Here is a 19830-nt window from a genome sequence, read left to right on the forward strand (position 1 = left end):
GTGGTCGGCAAACAGAGGGATTTAGGAGATGTGCTGCATGACTTGGCTGCTGGTTCATTCACTTGGTGGGGTGAAGGTGCACCAGGCGTCAGGTAGGAGGCTTTGGGTCAGAAAGACCACTTCAAGTGCACCCCAACAGTGGAGAGCCATGTATTGGCTCGTGAACAGTCCAGACGTAAGAGGGAATTCAGCCTGGGTTTGACTCAGTGGCTCCACCATGCCAAGGATCCAGTAGCTCCCATCTCCTCTGGCTTTACCCAAGACTGGCTTCCCCTTGTGCTGACAAGGAGTCAAGAGAGGAGCCTTGCCAGCTGCTCACTCCTCATTGGCTATATTAGAGCCCACGGCCCTTTCTGAAGCCATCAGAGTTATAGGCCACACAGACCAGTAAGCTGGAGGCAAATAGGCCCCGACACTGGAGCTGGGGGGGCTGGAAACAACTCCGAATCTGAGAATCCTCACCCTGCCCCAGCCTAGGAAGTCAGGGTCCTTCATGAGGGCGGAGGTAAGGAAAATGGATAGTGGGAAGGTGTCCACATAGGTGCTCCAGAAGAGAAGACCTGGCTGCAGATGGTTATTTGAGTCTTTAGCTTTGGAAGGAGCCCTGGGTTGCAAAATAGATCTGACAGGTACCGACCTGGTGACAGCCCAGTCACCCAGAGAGGCTGGGTAACAGGCACTCAGTTTCAAGCAGCCTATCCACCAGACTCATCTACTGCCCGGGTGGTGGAAGGAAGCATCGGAGAATAATTCCTTGTGGAAATGGGTTGTAAACTTTTAAGCCAATGATGGACATAAATGAGAAAAGTTTTACTGTTACTAGAATAAATTGAAACTGCAGTTAACTCTGCAGCATAGTGTCTGGCTGTGCTCCTTTACCGAAACTATTCCCTGAATGAGAGCAGACCTCTAAAAAAATCTAAGGAGTTCTTAAACGACAACTCTGTGGACATTAACTATGAAACATTTTTAAAAGATGCAGTACTGACACAATAAGTTAATACATAAGAAAAATAACAAAAGAAGCCCTGGTCTCTGAAGAAATGATCAAGTTAGCGGTAAATTTTATTTGAAGTATGGTTTACGATAAAGAAGACAGTAAAATGCAGACATTATAAGGGCAATTGATTAAGCAGCGGACAAAAATGGAAAGCTCAGCGGACAAGGCGGGAGCGGACGTCTTGCAGAGACGGCTGTGAAGGGCACACAGGGCAGGCAACCTTCTCGCTACTACAGTGACTGGCAACACCCGGGCATAGCTACATGGCGCCAGCAAAACGATGGGGGTGCACCTGGTCAGTGCGCAGTGTCCAGTCGGAGACAGAGCCCCTCCCGCTCAAGCCCACCGCCCCGGCTGGGCAAAGGGACCGGCGCAGGAGGGCCAGCTCTGGGCCCCGCCCACCCGGCCGTGGCCAATCCGACTCTCCGGCGGCCACGAGCCCAGCCAATCGGCGAGATGTCGGCTGGGCCCGGCCAATGGAAAGGCAGCCAGGGTCCCCGTGGGCGGGCCCCGCCCAGCACGGGGTTGGGGGAGCGAGAGAGGAGGACGAGGAGCAGGAGGGCGGCCGGCGGCGGCCCGGAGGCCACCGAGCTGCCGTCCGTACGTCCACAAATAGGCCCCGAGGACCGAGGCCATGGGCCCAGAGCGAGCAGGGATCCGCGAGGACGCCCCACCGCCGTTCGCGCGCGTCGCCCCCTCTCTCTTCCTCGGGAGTGCGCGCGCTGCGGGAGCGACGGAACTGCTGGCACGCGCGGGCGTCACGCTGTGCGTCAACGTGTCCCGCCAGCAGCCCGGGCCGCGCGCGCCCGGCGTCGCTGAACTGCGCGTGCCCGTGTTCGACGACCCGGCCGAGGACCTGCTGGCGCACCTGGAGCCCACCTGCGCCGCCATGGAGGCCGCGGTGCGCGCCGGCGGTGCCTGCCTTGTCTACTGCAAGAACGGTCGCAGCCGCTCGGCCGCTGTCTGCACCGCCTACCTCATGCGCTACCGCGGCCTCAGCCTGGCGCAGGCCTTCCAGGTGCGGGGACGACCTGTCGGTTGGGCGGGCCTTCCAGAAGGGGCGGGGCCTGGCCACCGACGGGTCCCAAACACAGGGGGCGGGTCCTAAGGGACGGACCAGTAGCGCGGCGGGACTTGCGGGAGGGGCGGGCCCTCAGCAGGGGCGTGGTCCAGCTTGGGGGCGGGCCCCGGCAGGGGCGGGGTCTAGTCTCGGGGGCGGGCCCTCCGGGCGTGGCAGGGTCCTGCCACGTGAGCAGCCCCCCAACCAGTCTGGGGAAGGACGCGTGGTCCTGGACAGCCCCAGCCTTGCTCCTGTCTGCTCTCTCCTCCCTCATGTCCCGTGACCTCGTGCAGTCCGTGGCTCTCCGGAGCTTCCGCGCACTGTTTGGCCCTGAATCAGACTTACCCAAGTGCCTGAGCACGGGCGTCTTCTTGGTGTTTGGCGGATGCTTTATGTTCTTCCCCAACCTGCCTCTCTGCGCAGTGAACGTGGTCACTCTGCCTTCAGAGTACCAGCAGAGTCTGAACTGTCTGCACTGCCTGCACTTTGTGAACCGGCCGCCCATTGCTCCCCTCCCCTTCCTGGCCCCCCTCTGGTCTCTGCCTTGCCCCTGCTTTCTGTTCATGAGCAGCTGGGGACACTCCCTGCCGCTCCCTGCAGGGCCCGGGTCTCTGAAGAGTCGCAGTTCTCAATGCGGCCTTATGCCATCCTGTCTGGCCCTGTCCCTCCCCAGGCCTGTCCACTGCCACTTTCCTTGTCACTCTTCACAGGCAAGCCTCAGGCCCTTTGCACTTGCTATTCCCTATACCTGGAACACCCTCCCCAAGGAGTCTGCCCGGCCCCCTCTCTCCCACACTGGAATTAATTTCCACTGGAATTAATATCCACAAGAACAGAGTTTCTCCTATGTTCGGTGCTGTATCCCCAGTGCCTAGGCACATAATAGGTATTCAGTAAATATGTTTATTGTCAAGTACGTAATTAGCTAATTACACTTTATTTCAGGATCCCACATTCCTTGCCAAGTGTCTACAGAGTTGATGCTCAGTAAATTTTAAAAGGACTGAGTTAATTAATGAGTTAACTAATCAATCAAAGGTAATAGAGGGTTCATAGTTTTAGGCACCTACTGAGCCAAAAGTGGTTTTTCTTTCCATTTTCTTATTGCTGTGTCTCTTAAATTGGAGTATGGTGAATCTGCTGCTTGTGTATTTCTGGGAGTCTGCCAGGAATTCCCAAAGGTAAACTTGGCCTATCTTCCAAGGGTGTCCATTTCACTTGATCAAACACATGTTATGGAATCAAAGGTTGAATGACCTTTTAAGAATGAGCAGCTAACCCCCTGTAGATGCCACTACATACATTAGCTATCACTCCCCATTACCATCAAAGGTACTAGGGAGGGTGTTGTAGTTCGCTAAGCAGCTCAAAGCAAATACCATGAAATGCATTGACTTTAACTACGGGAATTTATTAGCTTACAAACTTACAGTTTTGAAGCCATGAAAATGTCCAAATCAAGGCATCATCAAAATGATGCTTCCTTCCTGAAGACTGGCTGCTGGTGATCTGCCACCTGACAAGGCACATTATGGTTTGTGCTGGTCTCTCCTTTCTCTTCTTGGTTTCCTTGCTTTCAGCTTCTTGCTTTCCCACTCTTTGTCTGAATTTCTCTTATAAAGGACTCCAGTAAGAGGGTTAAGATCCACCCTGAAAAAGTTGGGTCACAGCTTAACTTGAGAAGCCTCACCCAAACAATGGGTTCACCCCACAGCAGTGGATTAACATTAAAAGCATACTTTCGGGCCACGGTGGCTCAGCAGGCAGGAATGCTTGCCTGCGATGCCAGAGGGCCCGGGTTCGATTCCCGGTGCCTGTCCATGTTAAAAAAAAAAAAAAGCATACTTTCCTGGGGCACATACATTTTTTTTTATTGCTTATTTATTAATTAATTTATTTATTTAATTTTCTTACCTGTCCGTACAGTGGATATAGGGAGTGTCAGTGTTCAGCTTTTCACAAGCACGTGGTCAGGCCTTAAAAACTATATATTATACAGTTATCTGCAATAATCAAAGCTATTGGATTACAGTTCAGTAGTTTCAGGTATTTCCCTCTAGTTACTCCAATACACACAAAAAAAAACTGAAAAGGGATATCTATATAAGACTGCATAAGAATAAACTCCAGAATGATCTCTCAGCTCTCTTTGAAATCTCTCAGCTACTGAAACTTTTATCTTGTTTCATTTCTCTTCCCCCTTTTGGTCAAGGTTTCTTAATCCCATATTCCAAGAGCCAGGTTCATCCCCTGGAGTCATGTCCCACGTTGCCAGGGAGATTTATACCTGGGGAGTCATGTCCCACATAGGAGGGAGGGCAGTGAGTTTGCCTGTGGAGTTGGCTGAGAGAGAGAGGCCACATCTGAGCAGCAAAAGAGGTTCTCTGGGGTGGCTCTTAGGCATAATCATAAGTAGGGCTTAGTTTCTCTTTTGTAGGAAAAAGTTTCATAAGGGGAAGCCCCAAGATCAAGAGCCTGACCCATCAACTTGAAAGTCCCCAGTGACTGCACAAATATCAGGTCTTCCTCAGTTGGGGAAGTTTGATATATCAAGGGGACTTTGCAAATACTTTTTAATCTTCTGCTCAGATTACTCTAGGATATATCGGGGCATCTCACTAACCTGTACAAACCAGCAAGATCTCACTCCCTGTTCAAGTTTCCATGTAATTATGGTATTTGAATATACGATAATTACTTAACCATAAAAGTTAAACTAGATACTGTGTTACAAAAAATGTAAATTTTACACCAAATAAACATCTCTTCCTTTGGTCTCACACAGAAGTTGAAGTTTAATATACAGTCAATATCATCCTTTACCCTTTAGTCTGATTTACCTCAGTCCTAACCAGATCAGCTTCATGAACTCTAATTGAAGTCAGTCACTTTTTCAGTGTTTTTAACAGTTGCTGTGTGGGTCATGCTGACTGTCCTAGCTGCAGAACTCTTGCTCTGAGTCGCAGGTGTCATGCAGATACCTGAAGTTCCAGAGAACTTTGGGGCACTTGATATTTTGACACTATCACAGAGGGTGACGTTGGAAGTGCAGGCATCACATTTAATTCGTTTCTTGTTGCAGACAGTGAAGCATGCCCGCTCTGTAGCTGAACCCAATCCTGGCTTCTGGTCTCAGCTCCAGAAATACGAGGATGTTCTCCAGTCCCAGTCCTGTCTGCCCAGGGAGCCTCTGTGGACAGTTGCAAGCAAGGAGTGTTCTGCAGCGAGAGGAGATGGGACCTAGCGTGAGCCTTAATTCCTCAGCCTTTTCAGACAGCTGCCCCCTGAGGACCCTGTGCCCTAAAGCAGGGACTCAGAAGTGGCACCTCAGCTCTCCAGGCCTGTGGCTTCCAGGTGGAAAGGGATGTTTTGTGTACTGATGAGAGAGTGCTCTTTTCTCTCTGTTCTCACTGGCAGAAGAGCTCCTGAGTCCTATCCTCAAGCTGAGTTTTCCTTTTTCCCTTTAAGCCTCATCATGCTGGAATGTAGCAGCAGAGGGTCTCATGCTTGGTGGCAGTTCAGGGGCCACTGAGAAGGGGGCAAGGGGACCTACAGCCACCCGAGACAGAGCTCCTTCCCCCTTCTCAGCTTTGGTTCTTAAACAAGGTCAGGAAAAGTAAAATCACTTGAGGCGTTCTAGGTAGAGATACATTTCCTTCAGGGGAATGGAGACAGGCTTTCAGGAGGCCTGTGTGTGTGTGGGAATCCCAGGGGCCCACCCCTTGCCCAGCCGCTGTCACTCTCGGGGGTGTCTGGAGCTGCTGGCTTAGCCTTGTGCCTTCCAGCCACCACAGCACTCACAGCTCCCCCATCCTTTCACCTAGTGCAGGATCTGGCATCCTCAGGGTCAGGCTGCAGTGGCAGCAGCATGGGAGAGGGTGCAAGGGGGTGCCAGCAGGCCCAGCTTGGGCCCTGACTGCTCCGAGTGAACCTCTGACCTCCCGCCCGGGCAGCGCTCAGCTGCTCAATGTCCACACCTGCCTCCATTATCAGCCCCCAGTGCCACCAGCGCTGGGCTCCGACTACTGTCCTTTGGCCCCGCCTTGCCAAGGCGTCTCTCCCAGAGTTGGGGGCAGAAGATGCATCTGGGAATGGGCCCCCTACTAGTTAAGACACAACCGCCCTTGGATATCCTGTGACCTGAACACTCAGGAAAGTAATCACCATCAACACTCCTTAAATAGATGGGGAGAAAGAGAAGAGAGAACAAGGATCCTCTCTGTGGACCACAGATCATGTCCTCAAGGTCAGCAGGTCACGACAGCGCCAGGGTTGGTCACTTCCTCCTGCACCTCACGCCGTGCCCCCCCCCCCCCACAGCACGCCTCAGCTGGCCTGGCCCTGGGGGGCCCCTGCCACATTCTCTGGGGTCTTCATGCCCATTTCCCTGTCATCTGGGCATCCTGACTCCAGCCGACTCCTGCTGGTCCCACCGAGCAGCAGCAAAGCCGCCCTGCTCCTAGAGCCACCCCTTGCTGATCGGAAGACTAGGTGGTCTGAGCGGCCCAGGATGGCTGGGGGGGGTCTCAGGTGTCTCTGCTTCCTGTCCAGGAGAACATGGCTGTGCCCAAAGCTGAAGGCATCTCTGTGGGGAGCCAAGATCCCTGACCATGCAGAGCCCAGCCTAGGGGGGCAGGAGCACAGGCCCCATGAGCGAGTCACTGGAGGGGGCAGTGAAAGGGATTGCGGGGTCTCCCACTCCCACCCCTCCCAGCCCGTGCAGCGCTGGGCGGCACTGGGGCTGAAATTGCCCTCTGCCACGGACACCCCTCCTGTTCCTTCTATAGCTGCAAGGGTCTCTTTGGTCCCCCACTTCCTTGTGCTGATTTGAGCCCCTCAGGAAACAGTCCAGCCCCAGGGGGAGGGCCATGAGTTGGGGGCTGGTCACACATCCCCCTTGGAACCGTGTCTGGCCAACCCCTGGGCTGCCAGCACCGAGGGTGTGCCCCTGGCTCTCACCATGAGAAGGGAGGCTGGCTGAGCTGGCAGGACAAGAAGCCCGCAGGACATGCTCAGCTGTCCTCTGGGGAGTCCCTAATTGCAGAGGGACTTTGAGAATCCAGCTGGGTGCTTGAAAGCAGAGCTGCCTCCTGTCTGGGCTTTGGGCAGCTCTGTCTCTGCGGCCCCACCGGTCAGCGCTCACCGCCTCTGGAGGGAACCCCTGCCTGTGTGAAACGGGTGCAAGGTGATGTCCACAGGCCACTTCAGAAGTGTTTCCTCGGCAGCCCTGTCCTAAGAACTGCCCTATTGTGGCCCCTCACAGTCAGCCTGTGTCCGAACCCCACTTCCTCCTGGGCTCACCTCGGTGCCCACCTCTACTGGGGGAGTCCAGGAGAACAGGTCCCTTCGGGTGGTGTGGGGGTGGGCAGGGTCAGAGCAGGCAGGATTTGCTCCCGAGAGGCTTAAGCGTGACGGCCCCCATGGGAGAAGCTGGGACTGAGCAGCTCACCTTGCTGGGACCGCATGCTGGATGGAACAGTGCCCGCAGCCACTGGGCCTGGAGTGTGAGGTGCCAGGATGGCTGTTGGCTGGTGGCGGGGGGGCCTTCAGGCAGGGAGGAGCCTGGGGTGGTGCCGCCCCGCTGCATAGGTGCCTTCCTTGTGTAGTTGGGGGGTGCAAGACTCCACCTATGGCGGAAGGGTAGGGTCCAGGAGAGAAGGAGTAAGCATCCTACCCCTGTTTCTGTGATTTGGACTAGGCAGTCCAGGCTGCAGGACCCTGAGGCCCCGTGGCCCAGTATCAACTTCCCACAAAGGTGATGGGAGCCCTGCCCGGGTGTGGGCACCCCAGTGCAGACCTGGTGCTTCCCCAGAACCCATCCTTCTGGCCGGGTCCAGTTGGGCATGCTACCCCAAACAGTATGCCCTTGGCACCAGCCACCCAGGCAGCAAGGTCAGACCAACCCCTCCCCCTGGTGCCTGTGTGCCCCCCGGGGCCTTGGCCAGTTTGTGGTGGGGGGCCGTGTCCCCTTTGCAAAGAGGGTGTGTGGGGACCCTAAGGGGCCCTGGGGGAGCTGGTAATGCCCTCTAAGACAGCCTCTCCCTCTCGGCCACCCCCACCCCGCAGGGAGGGCAGGACACACAGAGGAGTCACTACTGTCCAGGCAAGACACGGGTCAAGGGCCATGCCCAAGCCCGGCCCCCGAGGCCTGAACAGGGCTGTGTGTGGAAGAGCCTGATTTCCTCCCTCGCGGCAGGACCTGTAGCACCTTGGCTGCCCTCGCTCCGTGGCCTCACGGCTCACCTGTGCCAGCTAGGTGTCAAGGTCCCTGCTGGCTGAGCTGACCCTTCCAGGCCCTGGGCGGTCCGTCTACTCGACCTTGGCAGCCAGGACTCCCTTCCCAGGGCCAAAGGCAGCACAACCCAGAGAACTATGTGTGATGGTGGGAGCGCTCTGTCTGCGCTTGAGGTCCTGTATGGTCATGAAGGGACTCCAGCGTGATTTAATTTACCTTTATTCCATTTACACCTGAAGAGCTGCACATGGCTGCCGTATTGGCCCAGTTTCACAGCCCGGAGTACCACCATACCCATGAAGAGAAATGCATTAAAGGCTGAAGGTTTTAAGATGATTCGTGGTCTGCACGTTTGATCCGGCCAGTCACTTACACAATTACTTCACTTAGTGCTCAGACCCGGCATATTTTCTGTCGTGAGCACTCCTGGGAACTTGGCTCCCAGGCGTTTCTGTACTCACACAGTTCATATGGGCTGGGTCCCAGGGAAATACTAGCCAGCCCGGAAAGCCGCTGAACTTGAAGGTTGGAGGGGATATGCAGGAGGCTGTGGACACTGAGCCCAGGCCAGATGACGATGGGGAGGCAGTCTCCGGACCCAAGGCATGCTTGGTGGCTTGTCGGGAAGAGATGGCCAGCAGGGCACCTGCAGCCCCCAGACCTGTTCCATTTAAGTACTGTAGCTATTCACAGAATGGGAAACTTAGAGCCCTTCTCAACTCCCAGAGGGACCGGCCACGCCACTGCCATGTCACTGTCCAGGAGTACTCGGGAAGGGCACAGGGAGGATGGTTCCTGAGCTTGGGACCTGCCACCCGGGCAGCAGGTTTCCAGCAAGTGGGTTCAGAGCTGGCCCAGGAGGAGCAGCGTGCTCGGGCCAGGACGCCAGCGTCGGGACCCTCCCGCAGGGCCTGGGGACGCTGAGCCGGCCGTCACCTCTCGCCACCAGACAAACGGCCAGCCATGCCCCCCTCACGGGCAAAGTGCGTGGGGGCGTTCTGAGAACCATTCTCGGGACCAGAGCCGCGGGACGGGTGGACCACAGGGACTTCGGGACCCACCATCCTGGGACGCGCGGACCGCACTGAGGAGCGGCCCGCCCAGGCGCCCCCAATGAGGGGCGCGGCCCCCGCCCGCCCCGCGCACAGCGCCCCCGGCGGCGACCGAGCGGAGCCCGAACGGGGCGGGGGCACTGCGCGGGGCCGGGCCGGGCGGCTCCGGCGCGACTTCCTGTTGTGCCCGCGGCCCCGCCACCGCCGCCGCCGCCGCCGCCGCCGTCGCCCGTCCAGCGCCCTCGCGCTGCCCGCGGCCGCAGCCGCCGCCCATGGATTTCACCTAGCGCGAGCCATGGCGGCGCAGTGCTGCTGCCGCAAGGCGCCCGGCGCCGAGGCCGCGCCCGCCCGCCCGCCGCCCGCGCCGCCGCCCGCCCTGGACGTGGCCTCGGCCTCCAGCGCGCAGCTCTTCCGCCTGCGCCACCTGCAGCTGGGCCTGGAGCTGCGGCCCGCGACGCGCGAGCTGGCCGGCTGCCTGGTGCTCGAACTGTGCGCGCTGCAGCCCGCGCCCCGCGCGCTCGTGCTCGACGCGCACCCGGCCCTGCGCCTGCACTCGGCCGCCTTCCGCCGCGCGCCTACCCGGCCCGGCGCCCTCGCCTTTGCCTTCGCTGCGCCCGGGCCCGCCGCGCCCGCGCCGCCGCCGCCCGCCTGCCCCGGGGCGGAGCCCGCCTGCCGCCCGCTGGCCTTCCGGGTGGACCCGTTCACCGACTACGGCTCATCGCTTACCGTCACGCTGCCGTCCGAGCTGCCGGCGCACCAGCCCTTCCAGGTCATCCTGCGCTACACCTCCACCGACGCGCCCGCCGTGAGTACCATGCGGGGCGGCGGGCGGGGGGCGCGGGCCTGGCCCCGGGCTGGCACGCCCTCACCTGCCTGGGCCGCGCGGGCAGCGCTCCGGCTCCGGGGTCCCGCCCAGGTGCCCGCGGTCGTCCCCGGCTGGTGCCTGGACAGGCCTGGGGAGTCTGGGTTGGAGCGAGAGCCGGAGTCCTGACACCAGGAGCGCCTTCTGGCACCCAGGGGTGTGCGGCGGGCCGGGTTGCCGTAGCAGGGACCCCAGCGTCTGTTCCCCGAGGCGGAATGAGGGGCGGAAAGCGTCGGGGATGGAGCAGGAGGCAGAGGAGGGCCCCGGGTGGGTGTGACGCTCGGCGTCCAGCCCCCGTGGCGCAGGCGCCCCCCACCCCCACAGCGCACTCGCGGTCGGGCGCTCCGGGGCTCAGGACATGGACCCCCTCTGCGCCGAGGCCCTAACAGAAGGACCAGGACCCTGTGCGTGGGGGTCCACCATGGGGCCTGGACCCGGTGTGGACAGCTCACGCGTGACCCCTGATTCCTCGCAGTTCAGGGAGGCCCCAGCAGATCCCAGCTGTTACTGCCTGTGGCACTGCATGGAGAGGGTGGTGGGTGTAGGTGCTGTTCAGGGCCAGCAGGGCTGGAAAGGGCACGGTGACATCTGCACCTGGACAGCCCAGAGCAGGCGCCCACCTGTGGGCTTCGTGCACATTTCTGTGGGAGCTCTTCGCGGGGCTCAGCCCCTACCTTCCTCCTGGAGCTCCCACAGGTGTGCTGACTGCTGGCTTGGCCAGCCACTTGCTCTGGAATGCAGGGGCTTAGCATGGGGGGCGGGGGTGGGGGCAGGGAACTTCCTCCCAACCTGGATTGGAGGACTGGGAGCCCTTGGGTCTGGTTGCCAGGCCCTGGGCTTTCTGTGGCCTGCTGCAAACTGTGCCTCTGGGATTGGAGGGCTGGTGACATGAACCTGGCCAGGAGTGCTTTCTTCTAGAGGGTGGGGTGTTTGACCCTGACCGCAGGTGTCCATGGTGGGGTCCCCCCTCCTCTGGCCGGTTCTGGGACTTGGGCCTGAATCTCCAAGCCTGATCCGAGCCGGGTGACAATGCTGGGAGCCCTCTGGCTCCCCTGGAGGCCGTGGCCAGACAGCCGTAGCACCTCCCAGGTGGTTTGCATTCCAGGGTTCCTGTTCACCCCTCACTCCTTTGCTCCCTGGGGTACACCACGATCCTTAGAGCTGACCCCACCCCCAGCAAGAACAGCTCCTTCCGCCCTGCCAGCCAGGGACTCTCCACGGTCAGCAGCTGTGCCCTGCTCCCTACACCCCAATGCAGGCAGAGGCCCCTCTTCTAGGGTCTTTCTGGGGGGTGGGGGCTGCCCTGGCCCCTCATTTGAAGGGAGGCCCATAGACCCCACTGGTCTCTAGGAAGGTAGCCGGTTCCCTGAGGGGTGGGCAGGGCTGGGTGGGCAAGCAGGGGCTGAGAGGCCCCCAGGGAGCGTGGGGCTGTTGCCCCAGTGGGAGCCAAGGCCCACCTCCAGTAGGCTGTCATTGGGAACCCTGAGCGGCAGCCCTGGAAAGGACGTGCCAGGCAGGGCTCAAGAGTCTGCATTTTGCACAGATCCAAGATGGTCCTTCTGTGGGTCTGGGGCTGCCCAGGGGTCACAAAAGAGGACAAGGCCACTGTAGCCTCGCTGTTCAGTGAGGGGTTGGGGACATAGCAGCCAAAAGCAAATTAGGAAGAAGCTGTAAATGCCGGCAGTGGTCTGCCGGGCCCTGCGGGACGGGAAAGGCAGCAGTGCCCTCAGCCACGTGGGGCTAGGGGCAGAGAGCGGCCGATACCTGCCTGCCTCGCTTGGAGACTGCCTGGTGCTGTCACAAATCCCTTTGGTCTTTAGCCTCTTGACCTCACTCTGCACAGGCTCCACAGTTGCTAGCGTCCTGTGACACAGGCGTCCTGGTGCCCAGCTCAGGGGCCTGCCCGCCTGCCTGGTATAGCCTGATCCCCATCCCGCTGTGGGTGGAGAGCTCCCCTCCTGGTCAGGGAGAGCCCAAGGTCACAGGGCTGGGACAGGCCCCTGGGGCAAACCCGAGGGCACCCTCAGTTCCCCTCGCCTTGCTCCCGTCAGTGTCCACAGGTCCTGCTCTGTGACCTCCCCTGCCCTGACCCCAGCGCGTCCCACCCGTTGGTCGCTGGACCTCATCCCGGAGCCTGGGGGTAGGTGGGGGCAGGTGGGCGAGGCACCCACCAACAGTAATTAAACTTCTGGAGAGTGCAGCGGGGCAGGTGAGGCTGAACAAGGCCTTTTTGTGGACAGAGCATGGAAGGAGCCGCTCTTTAAGCACAGGATGTACACTCCTGGGGGTGGGCCCCAGGACTAGGGGTGGGGACAGCTCTGGGCACCGCAGCTTCCAGGGCAGGCCCAAGAGCATGGGGCGGGCGGGAGCCCCTGGGGGTGGTGGGAGGCCTGAGGGAGGTTTTCAACCACATGGGAAGGCTCCCTGGCATCAGGCCCCGCACCCCGCAGGAGGCGCCCCTCCCCCCGCAGTGCTGCCTGAACCCCCCGTGGCTTTCCTCTCTCCAGGCCCCTCCTGACGCCACCCCTCCCTCCCTGTGGACAGGGCCCCTGGTCTGCCTTGGGTGCCTCCTCCTCTCTCTCTGTCCATCCCCCCCCACCGCAATTCGGGGGCCCGAAGGATCTTGACACACGGAGATGGGGCCTGCCGTCCAGGGGCTGGAGAGCCACTGCCTCTGCTGACGCCCACCCACTGCCCACAGATCTGGTGGCTGGACCCCGAGCTGACCTACGGCCGCACCCAGCCCTTCGTGTTCACGCAGGGCCACTCCGTGTGCAACCGCTCCTTCTTTCCCTGCTTCGACACGCCGGCAGTCAAGAGCACCTACTCAGCGGTGGTCAAGGTGAGCCGCAGCCCCGCCCCTCACAGGCCAGCCTTGCCCCTTGTAGGTGGCCCCGCCCCTTGGTGGTCAGCCCCACCTCTCACAGCCCAGCCCCACCCCTCACAGGTCACCCAGCCCCATGTGAGTCAGCTCCACCCTCGTGGGTCAGCCAAGGCCTCAGACCTTGGCCATTGTGGCCACACCTCGTATTTGCTTCTCTTACCTGCCACCAGGTGCCCCTCCCGGAAAGACCCTCACCCTCCTTTGCTGTGGGGGGAGGCCGCATCCCCGGGAGATGGGGGAGGTGGCCCCCTCCAACAGTCCTGAGGGGGTTAGGGTCTGTGGACCCGGGAAAAGGGCGCAGGCTCCCTGACAAGAGTGGGCTCCAGACAGGGGTGGAAGCCCAGGGGGGTTCTCTATGGGGTCGTGGGGTTCCTCCTTGGGGGACGCTGGGCTCCTGACCAGGCCCTCAGTGCCCGCCCCCTGCAGGCCCCCTCGGGGGTGCAGGTGCTGATGAGCGCCACTCAGAGCTGCTACGTGGAGGAAGAGGGCGTCTTCCACTTCCACATGGAGCACCCCGTGCCCGCCTACCTTGTGGCCTTGGTGGCAGGAGACCTGAGGCCCGCGGACATCGGGCCCAGGTAGGGCCCCGCCCCTGTGCGAGCTGGCCCCAGGCCTGCCCCGCCCCTGCCCCAGCCCCGCCCCAGTCCCTGCCCCAGCCCCGCCCCAGCCCCTGCCCCAGCCCCGCCCCAGCCCCTGCCCCTGCCCCAGCCCCTGCCCCAGCCCCTGCCCCAACCCCTGCCCCGCCCCTGCCCCAGCCCCGCCCCAGCCCCAGCCCCAGCCTCTGCCCCAACCCCTGCCCCTGCCCCAGCCCCTGCCCCAGCCCCTGCCCCGCCCCTGCCCCAACCCCTGCCCCGCCCCTGCCCCGCCCCAGCCCCTGCCCCAGCCCCTGCCCGAGCCCCTGCCCCAGCCCCAGCCTCTGCCCCAACCCCTGCCCCGCCCCTGCCCCAGCCCCTGCTCCGCCCCGCCCTTGCTGCCACTGTTTGGAATGTCCGGGTTGTTTCTGGGGGTCCCACCACAGCTGGGTCTACGGCCAGCCAGCCCCATTGCCCTGCCAAGGACCCCCACGCGGACCTGGTGGGCTCCTGCTGCCAGACTTCCCCAACGCACAGCTGATTCCAGGGCCTGGGACATCCCTGCAGGCCCCTCTCCACCCCACGGGCTTGGAGACTGCAGGATGGGCAGCCTGACCTCCAGCCCCCCAGGTTCCTGCCTGCTGGCCTGGCCTTGTCCCCCACCCTGCCTGGCCTGTTCCTGTCACATCAGACACAGACACGCTGGGTGGCCCCCCACCATGCAGCTCTTTCCTGCCTTCTGGGAAGATGGGGGGGCGGGTAGGCTGAGGCTTCCTCCTGGCCTGGGGGCACGAGGCGGGGTCCCAGCCCACCCTCTGCCTTATGCCAGGAGCCGTGTGTGGGCTGAGCCGTGCCTGCTGCCCACGGCCACCAGCAAGCTGTCCGGCGTGGTGGAACGGTGGCTGAGTGCGGCCGAGGAGCTCTATGGCCCGTACCTGTGGGGCAGGTAAGTTCTGGGGGGCCCTGGGGAGAGAGGGGCCTGGATAGCCCTGGCTGGCAGGAGGAGGGTATCAGAGGGCAAGCCCCCTCCCTGTAGAGGCGGGAATGGGGGCGCAGAGGGGTGCCCTCCCACGGCCCTGCTCTGCCTCTCCTCCCAGAGAAGACGCAGGCGGCTCTAGGGGCTGGGGTGGGGGCAGGGCACGTGGGAGTGAGCCCCGCCCCTCACGCACCGCCCGCCAGCGCAGGTACGACATCGTCTTCCTGCCCCCCTCCTTCCCCATCGTGGCCATGGAGAACCCCTGCCTGACCTTCGTCATCTCCTCCATCCTGGAGAGCGACGAGTTCCTCGCCATCGACGTCATCCACGAGGTGGCCCACAGCTGGTTCGGCAACGCCGTCACCAACGCCACGTGGGAGGAGATGTGGCTGAGTGAGGGCCTGGCCACCTATGCCCAGCGGCGCATCACCACTGAGACCTACGGTACCGCCGCGGGCCGTGGGGGGCGGGCAAGGGGCTGCCGCTGGGGCTCAGGCGCCCTGCCTCGGCCCACCAGGTGCCGCCTTCACCTGCCTCGAGACGGCCTTTCGCCTGGATGCCCTGCACCGGCAGATGAGGCTCCTCGGGGAGGACAGCCCGGTCAGCAAGCTGCAGGTCAAGCTGGAGCCAGGTACCCAGTCTGCCCGCAGGGCGGGCAGGTGCCCCCACCCACAGCACCTGCCCTCTGAACCCCCACCCACAGCACCTGCCCTCTGATGCCCCACCCACAGCACCTGCCCCTGAACCCCCACCCACAGCCCTTGCCCCCTGACCCCGCCCACAGCACCTGCCCTCTGACCCCCCACCCACAGCACCTGCCCCTGAACCCCCACCCACAGCACCTGGACCCTGAACCCACCCACAGCACCTGCCCCTGAACCCCCACCCACAGCCCTTGCCCCCTGACCCCGCCCACAGCACCTGCCCCTGAACCCTCACCCACAGCACCTGGACCCTGAACCCACCCACAGCACCTGCCCCTGCCCCCCCCCCCCCCCACTGCCTGCCCCACAGGCCATAGGTGGGTCCCAGTACCCAGAGCTTGGGGTTTTCCCTTGCAGGGGTGAATCCCAGCCACCTGATGAACCTGTTTACCTACGAGAAGGGCTACTGTTTTGTGTATTACCTGTCCCAGCTCTGCGGAGACCCCCAGCGCTTTGATGACTTCCTGCGTGTGAGCAGCCACCCACCAGACCCTGAATTTGTCCCAGCACACAGGGCTGAGCAGCGGTGCAGGGATGCCCCTCACCCCTGGCAGGGGGTCGGAGTTAGAAGGAGCCTTCCAGCCAGGCTGGGGTCTGGCCGGCCCTTCCTTGGGGGTGGGCTGGGACCAGCTGCCCTGCTTCCCCACCCTCCCAGTTTGGCCCTCACAGGTGCTGGCCTGCCCACTGCCGTGTGGGTGCCCAGCCCCGGTGTGCTGAGGCCTGCCCCTCGCCTGCGCAGGCCTACGTGGAGAAGTACAAGTTCTCCAGCGTGGTGGCCCAGGACCTGCTGGACTCTTTCCTGAGTTTCTTCCCGGAGCTGAAGGAGCAGAGCGTGGACTGCCGGGCAGGTGAGCCTGGCCTAGCCCCACTGGGGCCCACGTACACCCTTTGGCCAAGACTCACAGCTGGGCTGCCCTGGCCCACCAGCGAGTGGGGATGTTGGAGGGGGGGTGGGCTCCGAGCACTGGATGCAGCTGTAGGGGAGACCCCATCGTCTTCCCTCTGCAAAGCCCCCTGGGCACCCTGAGAACAGAGAGTTTGGGGGTGTACTTTCAAGCTGGATGCTTTGGGGTGCTTCCTGGAGGAGGTGTCAGTCACAGAAAGAGGGCCAAGGAAGCAGTGTGTGCAAGGGGCCTGGGCACGAGCAGCAAAGCAAGGGTTTACCCTAGCATGGCTGAGCCATTAGTGTCCTAGGGAGTCTGAAGATTTGGGGTCCAGGAAGGTCTGAGCATGTAGGGAGAGGGTGAGTGTTCCAGACGGAGTGCAGTTAGGAGCCCTGGGTACTGCTTGGGAAGAGGTGAGGGAGGCCCCAGGGTGTTCTGGAGTAGGGAATGGGCAGGCCCTGGCCACTCAGCTGCCCTGCCTTGGGGCCATCAGAACCTGTTGCCCTCACCCTCCCTGGCTGGGCGCCCAGGGCCCAGTGCGCCCAAGTGGGGTGGAAGTGAAGTTCACTGCCTCACACACAGGAGAGGTGAGGCGTGGCTGGGGCTTCCCACAGGGGTCCCTCCATGACTTGAAGTGGCAGATAATGGAGCTGAGCCCAGGCTCCCTACCACCTCCTGGGTAGTGCCAGTCCCTGCCCCACCCTCACCCAGCAGGGGTGGGCCCCATCCTTCTCCCCTGCAGGGCTGGAGTTCGAGCGCTGGCTCAATGCTACAGGCCCCCCGCTGGCCGAGCCCGACCTGTCTCAGGGGTCCAGCCTGACGCGGCCCGTGGAGGCCCTTTTCCAGCTGTGGACGGCAGAGCCCTTGGACCAGGCGGCTGCCTCGGCCAGCGCCATTGATATCTCCAAGTGGAAGACCTTCCAGACAGCACTCTTCTTGGACCGGCTGCTGGACGGGTCCCCATTGCCCCGGGGTGGGTCCCCATTGCTCAGGGTTGGTCCCGCTCTCCTGGGGTGGGTCCCCATTGCCCAGGGTGGGTCCTGCTCTCCTTGCCCGAGGTAGGTCCCCATTGCCCGGGATGGATCCCCATTGCCCGGGGTGGGTCCCACTGTCCTTGCCCGGGGATGGGTCCTGATGCCCGCTGCCCGCGCCCTGCAGAGGTGGTGACGAGCCTGTCCGAGTGTTACTCCTCCCTGCTGGACTCAATGAACGCTGAGATCCGCGTCCGCTGGCTGCAGATCGTGGTCCGCAACGACTACCACCCTGACCTCCACAAGGTTCGGCGCTTCCTCGAGAGCCAGGTGCGGCCTTCGGCCCCAACTGAGGCAGTCCCTGCGGCTGCTGGCCACTGCTGGCCCTGGCCTCCACGGCCCCCGAGGACCAGGGCGGACCAGGGACCAGGAGCATTCTGGGGACGGGGTGGAGAAGATCCAGGGTCCAGGTCTGAGGTTTGAGGAGGGGGGAGCAGCCCAGGTGAGAAGGGTCTGGGGTGAGGTGCCAGGGGGGCTGGGACCCTGCCGTCCCCCAGGGATGCTGTGTCAAAACTCTGGCAGCAGGTGTCCAGCTTTCCACAGGAGCCCCAAGGCTATCTAAACCCCTCAGACTGAGGCGCTGGCCTCCCCACCCCACGCCCCGGGCTCTCTGGCCACACCCCTGCAGCCCCCGCTCTAGGGAAGCCCCTGGAAGGGTCTGGCTGAGCGCCCGCCCCGCCCACAGATGTCGCGCATGTATACAGTGCCGCTGTACGAGGACCTGAGCACTGGTGCCCTCAAGCCCTTCGCCCTGGAGGTCTTCTACGAGACGCAGGGCCGCCTGCACCCCAACCTGCGCAGGACCATCCAGCAGATCCTGTCCCAGGGCCTGAGCCCCGGCACTGACAGCGACACGGGCACCGACAGGGACATGGGCGCGCCAGCCCTGCTGCTGGCGGATGAGGCCCCTGGCGGTGGCCTCTCTCTCAGGGATGTCAACGTGTCTGCCTAGCCCCTGGGCGGCGGACCCCCACCCCTCACACCGCGATTGTGCCTTTTGGGGCCCAGCCGCCATGACTGTGCCTCCACCCTGGCTCCGAGCAGCTGGGGCACACACCTCTCCCGGGGCTCCCCAGGGTGGGGCGGGGCTGGGGAGGCGGGAGGGGAGGGGGCAGCCTGGAGCCCCGAGAGCCCTGGGTCCCTAGCCCACCGCCACCTCTTGCACTGCTGACCTTGGGGTGGGGGCGGGGGATGCCTCACTGCCCCTCCTGTCACAACACTGGCGGCACATCAGCCCCTTGCTCCCACTGCCCTTGCCACGGCCCCGCAGCCCACCATCCACACCACTGTGTGCCTTACTCTGCCCCTGGGGTGGGCAGCCTCAGCGGCCCCCGGATGAAGCCACAGGCCTGCTCCCTCGGTGGGGGTGGGCTGGATAGCCCTGGGGAGGGTCCCCACCAGGCTCGCGGACAGCCTTTGCCCCTCAGGGGATGTGGGCCCAGGTCCCAGGAGTCCAGGGCCTGGGCTGCGTGAGAGGTGGGACACAGGCCAAGCATCACCCTGTGAGGGAGGGCGGGTGCTCTGCTGGGGCCTCTGAGCCTGGGGGGTCCTGGCTGGCAGAGCTGGGCCAGCAGGAACCGCTGCCACGAGCCCTTGTTCATGGCAACCCATTAAACTTCTGCTCTGCAACTTGACCTCCCCGGCCCCTGGGTCTTGACTTGACTTCTGCAAGGGGGCAGGGGTGGGGGCTAGCAGTGCGACGTGTGCGTGGAAGCCCCTGACACCCAGGTCCTGAGCTGGAACAGGGGCCACAGTGCCAGCACCCAGCCATGCCCACTGGAGCATCTGGGGACAGGGTCCTGCCTCCAGCCCAGCAGCCCCTGGGGCATTGAGACTGGCCACAGAGGCCACCCCACCCTCAGGCTGGCCTCCTGAGGTGCCCTCGAAAGAGCAGAGAACATGCTTGTCCCCATGCTGGCTCTTGACCTTTCACTTCTGTGACTCTGGCCAAATCCCAGCTTCAGCGGTGGCTGGCCAAGCCCATCCCGACTGCCCCTCGGCGCCCTGCCTAAGACGGGCTCTGCCTTCCCGCCAGGGAACACCCCCTGGAGAGAGGCCCAGCCACTGGTCCCCAACATCCATCCCAGCCAGAGGCTCGGGCAGCCCCCAAAGGCCTCTCCTGGGAGGGGGTGGGGTGGTGAGCCCCAGCTGGGAGGCATCCCTTCTGATGTCACCGACAGGGTACTGCCCGGGATCCCAGTCAGTGAGGCCGAGTCAATGCAGATGGAGGAACCGCAGCAGTGATGTGTTCCTGGCAGGCGGGGCTGGAGGGGGTGCCTTGGGCTCAGGCCACAGTGGGCTCCCTGCGCCTTCCGGCCTGGTTCCATAACAGGCCTGCCCATCGCCAAGGGTCCCCTGCCCTCGCCTGGCACTGGTGGCAGGAAGCAGCTGCTTGCAGGGGGCGGGTCTGCAGAGATGAGGGACCCCTGCCTGAGGCCAGGGGCGAGGCTGGACAGACAAAGGCCAGGTCTGCCTCAGGGAGCCCACAGCCTGCTGGGAGGAGCAGACGGACATGCAGACAAATAAGAGGGTACACTGTGGGGGAAGTCAAGAAGAGGCAGGCCTGCGCA

General features: G+C 62.5%; 2 protein-coding genes and 1 long non-coding RNA gene across 4 annotated transcripts; 2 read left to right on the forward strand and 1 right to left on the reverse strand.

Moving 5' to 3' along the window:
• The first annotated feature begins 1516 nt into the window (after positions 1 to 1516).
• Positions 1517 to 8631, forward strand: DUSP28 (dual specificity phosphatase 28). Of its 2 annotated transcripts, XR_013173150.1 has the most exons (3): positions 1517 to 2018; positions 5143 to 6306; positions 8535 to 8631. XR_013173150.1 is itself a non-coding variant. In XM_077155631.1 (2 exons), exons 1-2 carry the CDS (start codon positions 1635 to 1637, stop codon positions 5302 to 5304), a joined length of 546 nt encoding a protein of 181 aa, XP_077011746.1. In that variant the 5' UTR covers positions 1517 to 1634; the 3' UTR covers positions 5305 to 8631. The 2 variants fall into 2 exon arrangements, 1 of the variants encoding a protein (XP_077011746.1); XM_077155631.1 differs by having other exon boundaries at positions 5143 to 8631.
• Positions 3906 to 10160, reverse strand: LOC143678329 (uncharacterized). The gene is made up of 3 exons (XR_013173151.1): positions 10074 to 10160; positions 7510 to 7687; positions 3906 to 5278 (listed from the first exon to the last, which is right to left on the reverse strand). It is a non-coding gene; the product is annotated as an uncharacterized LOC143678329 (long non-coding RNA).
• On the forward strand, positions 9643 to 18894 carry RNPEPL1 (arginyl aminopeptidase like 1). The gene is made up of 11 exons (XM_077155629.1): positions 9643 to 10152; positions 12911 to 13051; positions 13520 to 13671; positions 14495 to 14611; positions 14850 to 15085; positions 15159 to 15272; positions 15703 to 15815; positions 16085 to 16193; positions 16972 to 17202; positions 17388 to 17530; positions 17946 to 18894. Exons 1-11 carry the CDS (start codon positions 9643 to 9645, stop codon positions 18210 to 18212), a joined length of 2133 nt encoding a protein of 710 aa, XP_077011744.1. The 3' UTR covers positions 18213 to 18894.
• The last annotated feature ends 936 nt before the right edge of the window (positions 18895 to 19830 follow it).

The sequence above is a fragment of the Tamandua tetradactyla genome, chromosome 3, assembly GCF_023851605.1.
Source record: "Tamandua tetradactyla isolate mTamTet1 chromosome 3, mTamTet1.pri, whole genome shotgun sequence".
In the NCBI taxonomy this organism is placed as follows: Eukaryota; Metazoa; Chordata; class Mammalia; order Pilosa; family Myrmecophagidae; genus Tamandua; species Tamandua tetradactyla.

Coding starts and splice junctions, on each gene's coding strand:
- DUSP28 (XM_077155631.1), top strand. CDS start 1,635: ATGGGCCCAGAGCGAGCAGGGATCCGCGAGGACGCCCCACCGCCGTTC. Junction 2,019..5,142: donor GCCTGGCGCAGGCCTTCCAG/GTGCGGGGACGA, acceptor TTCTTGTTGCAG/ACAGTGAAGCATGCCCGCTC.
- RNPEPL1 (XM_077155629.1), top strand. CDS start 9,643: ATGGCGGCGCAGTGCTGCTGCCGCAAGGCGCCCGGCGCCGAGGCCGCG. Junction 15,273..15,702: donor GCAGGTCAAGCTGGAGCCAG/GTACCCAGTCTG, acceptor TTTCCCTTGCAG/GGGTGAATCCCAGCCACCTG. Junction 17,531..17,945: donor GGCGCTTCCTCGAGAGCCAG/GTGCGGCCTTCG, acceptor CCCCGCCCACAG/ATGTCGCGCATGTATACAGT.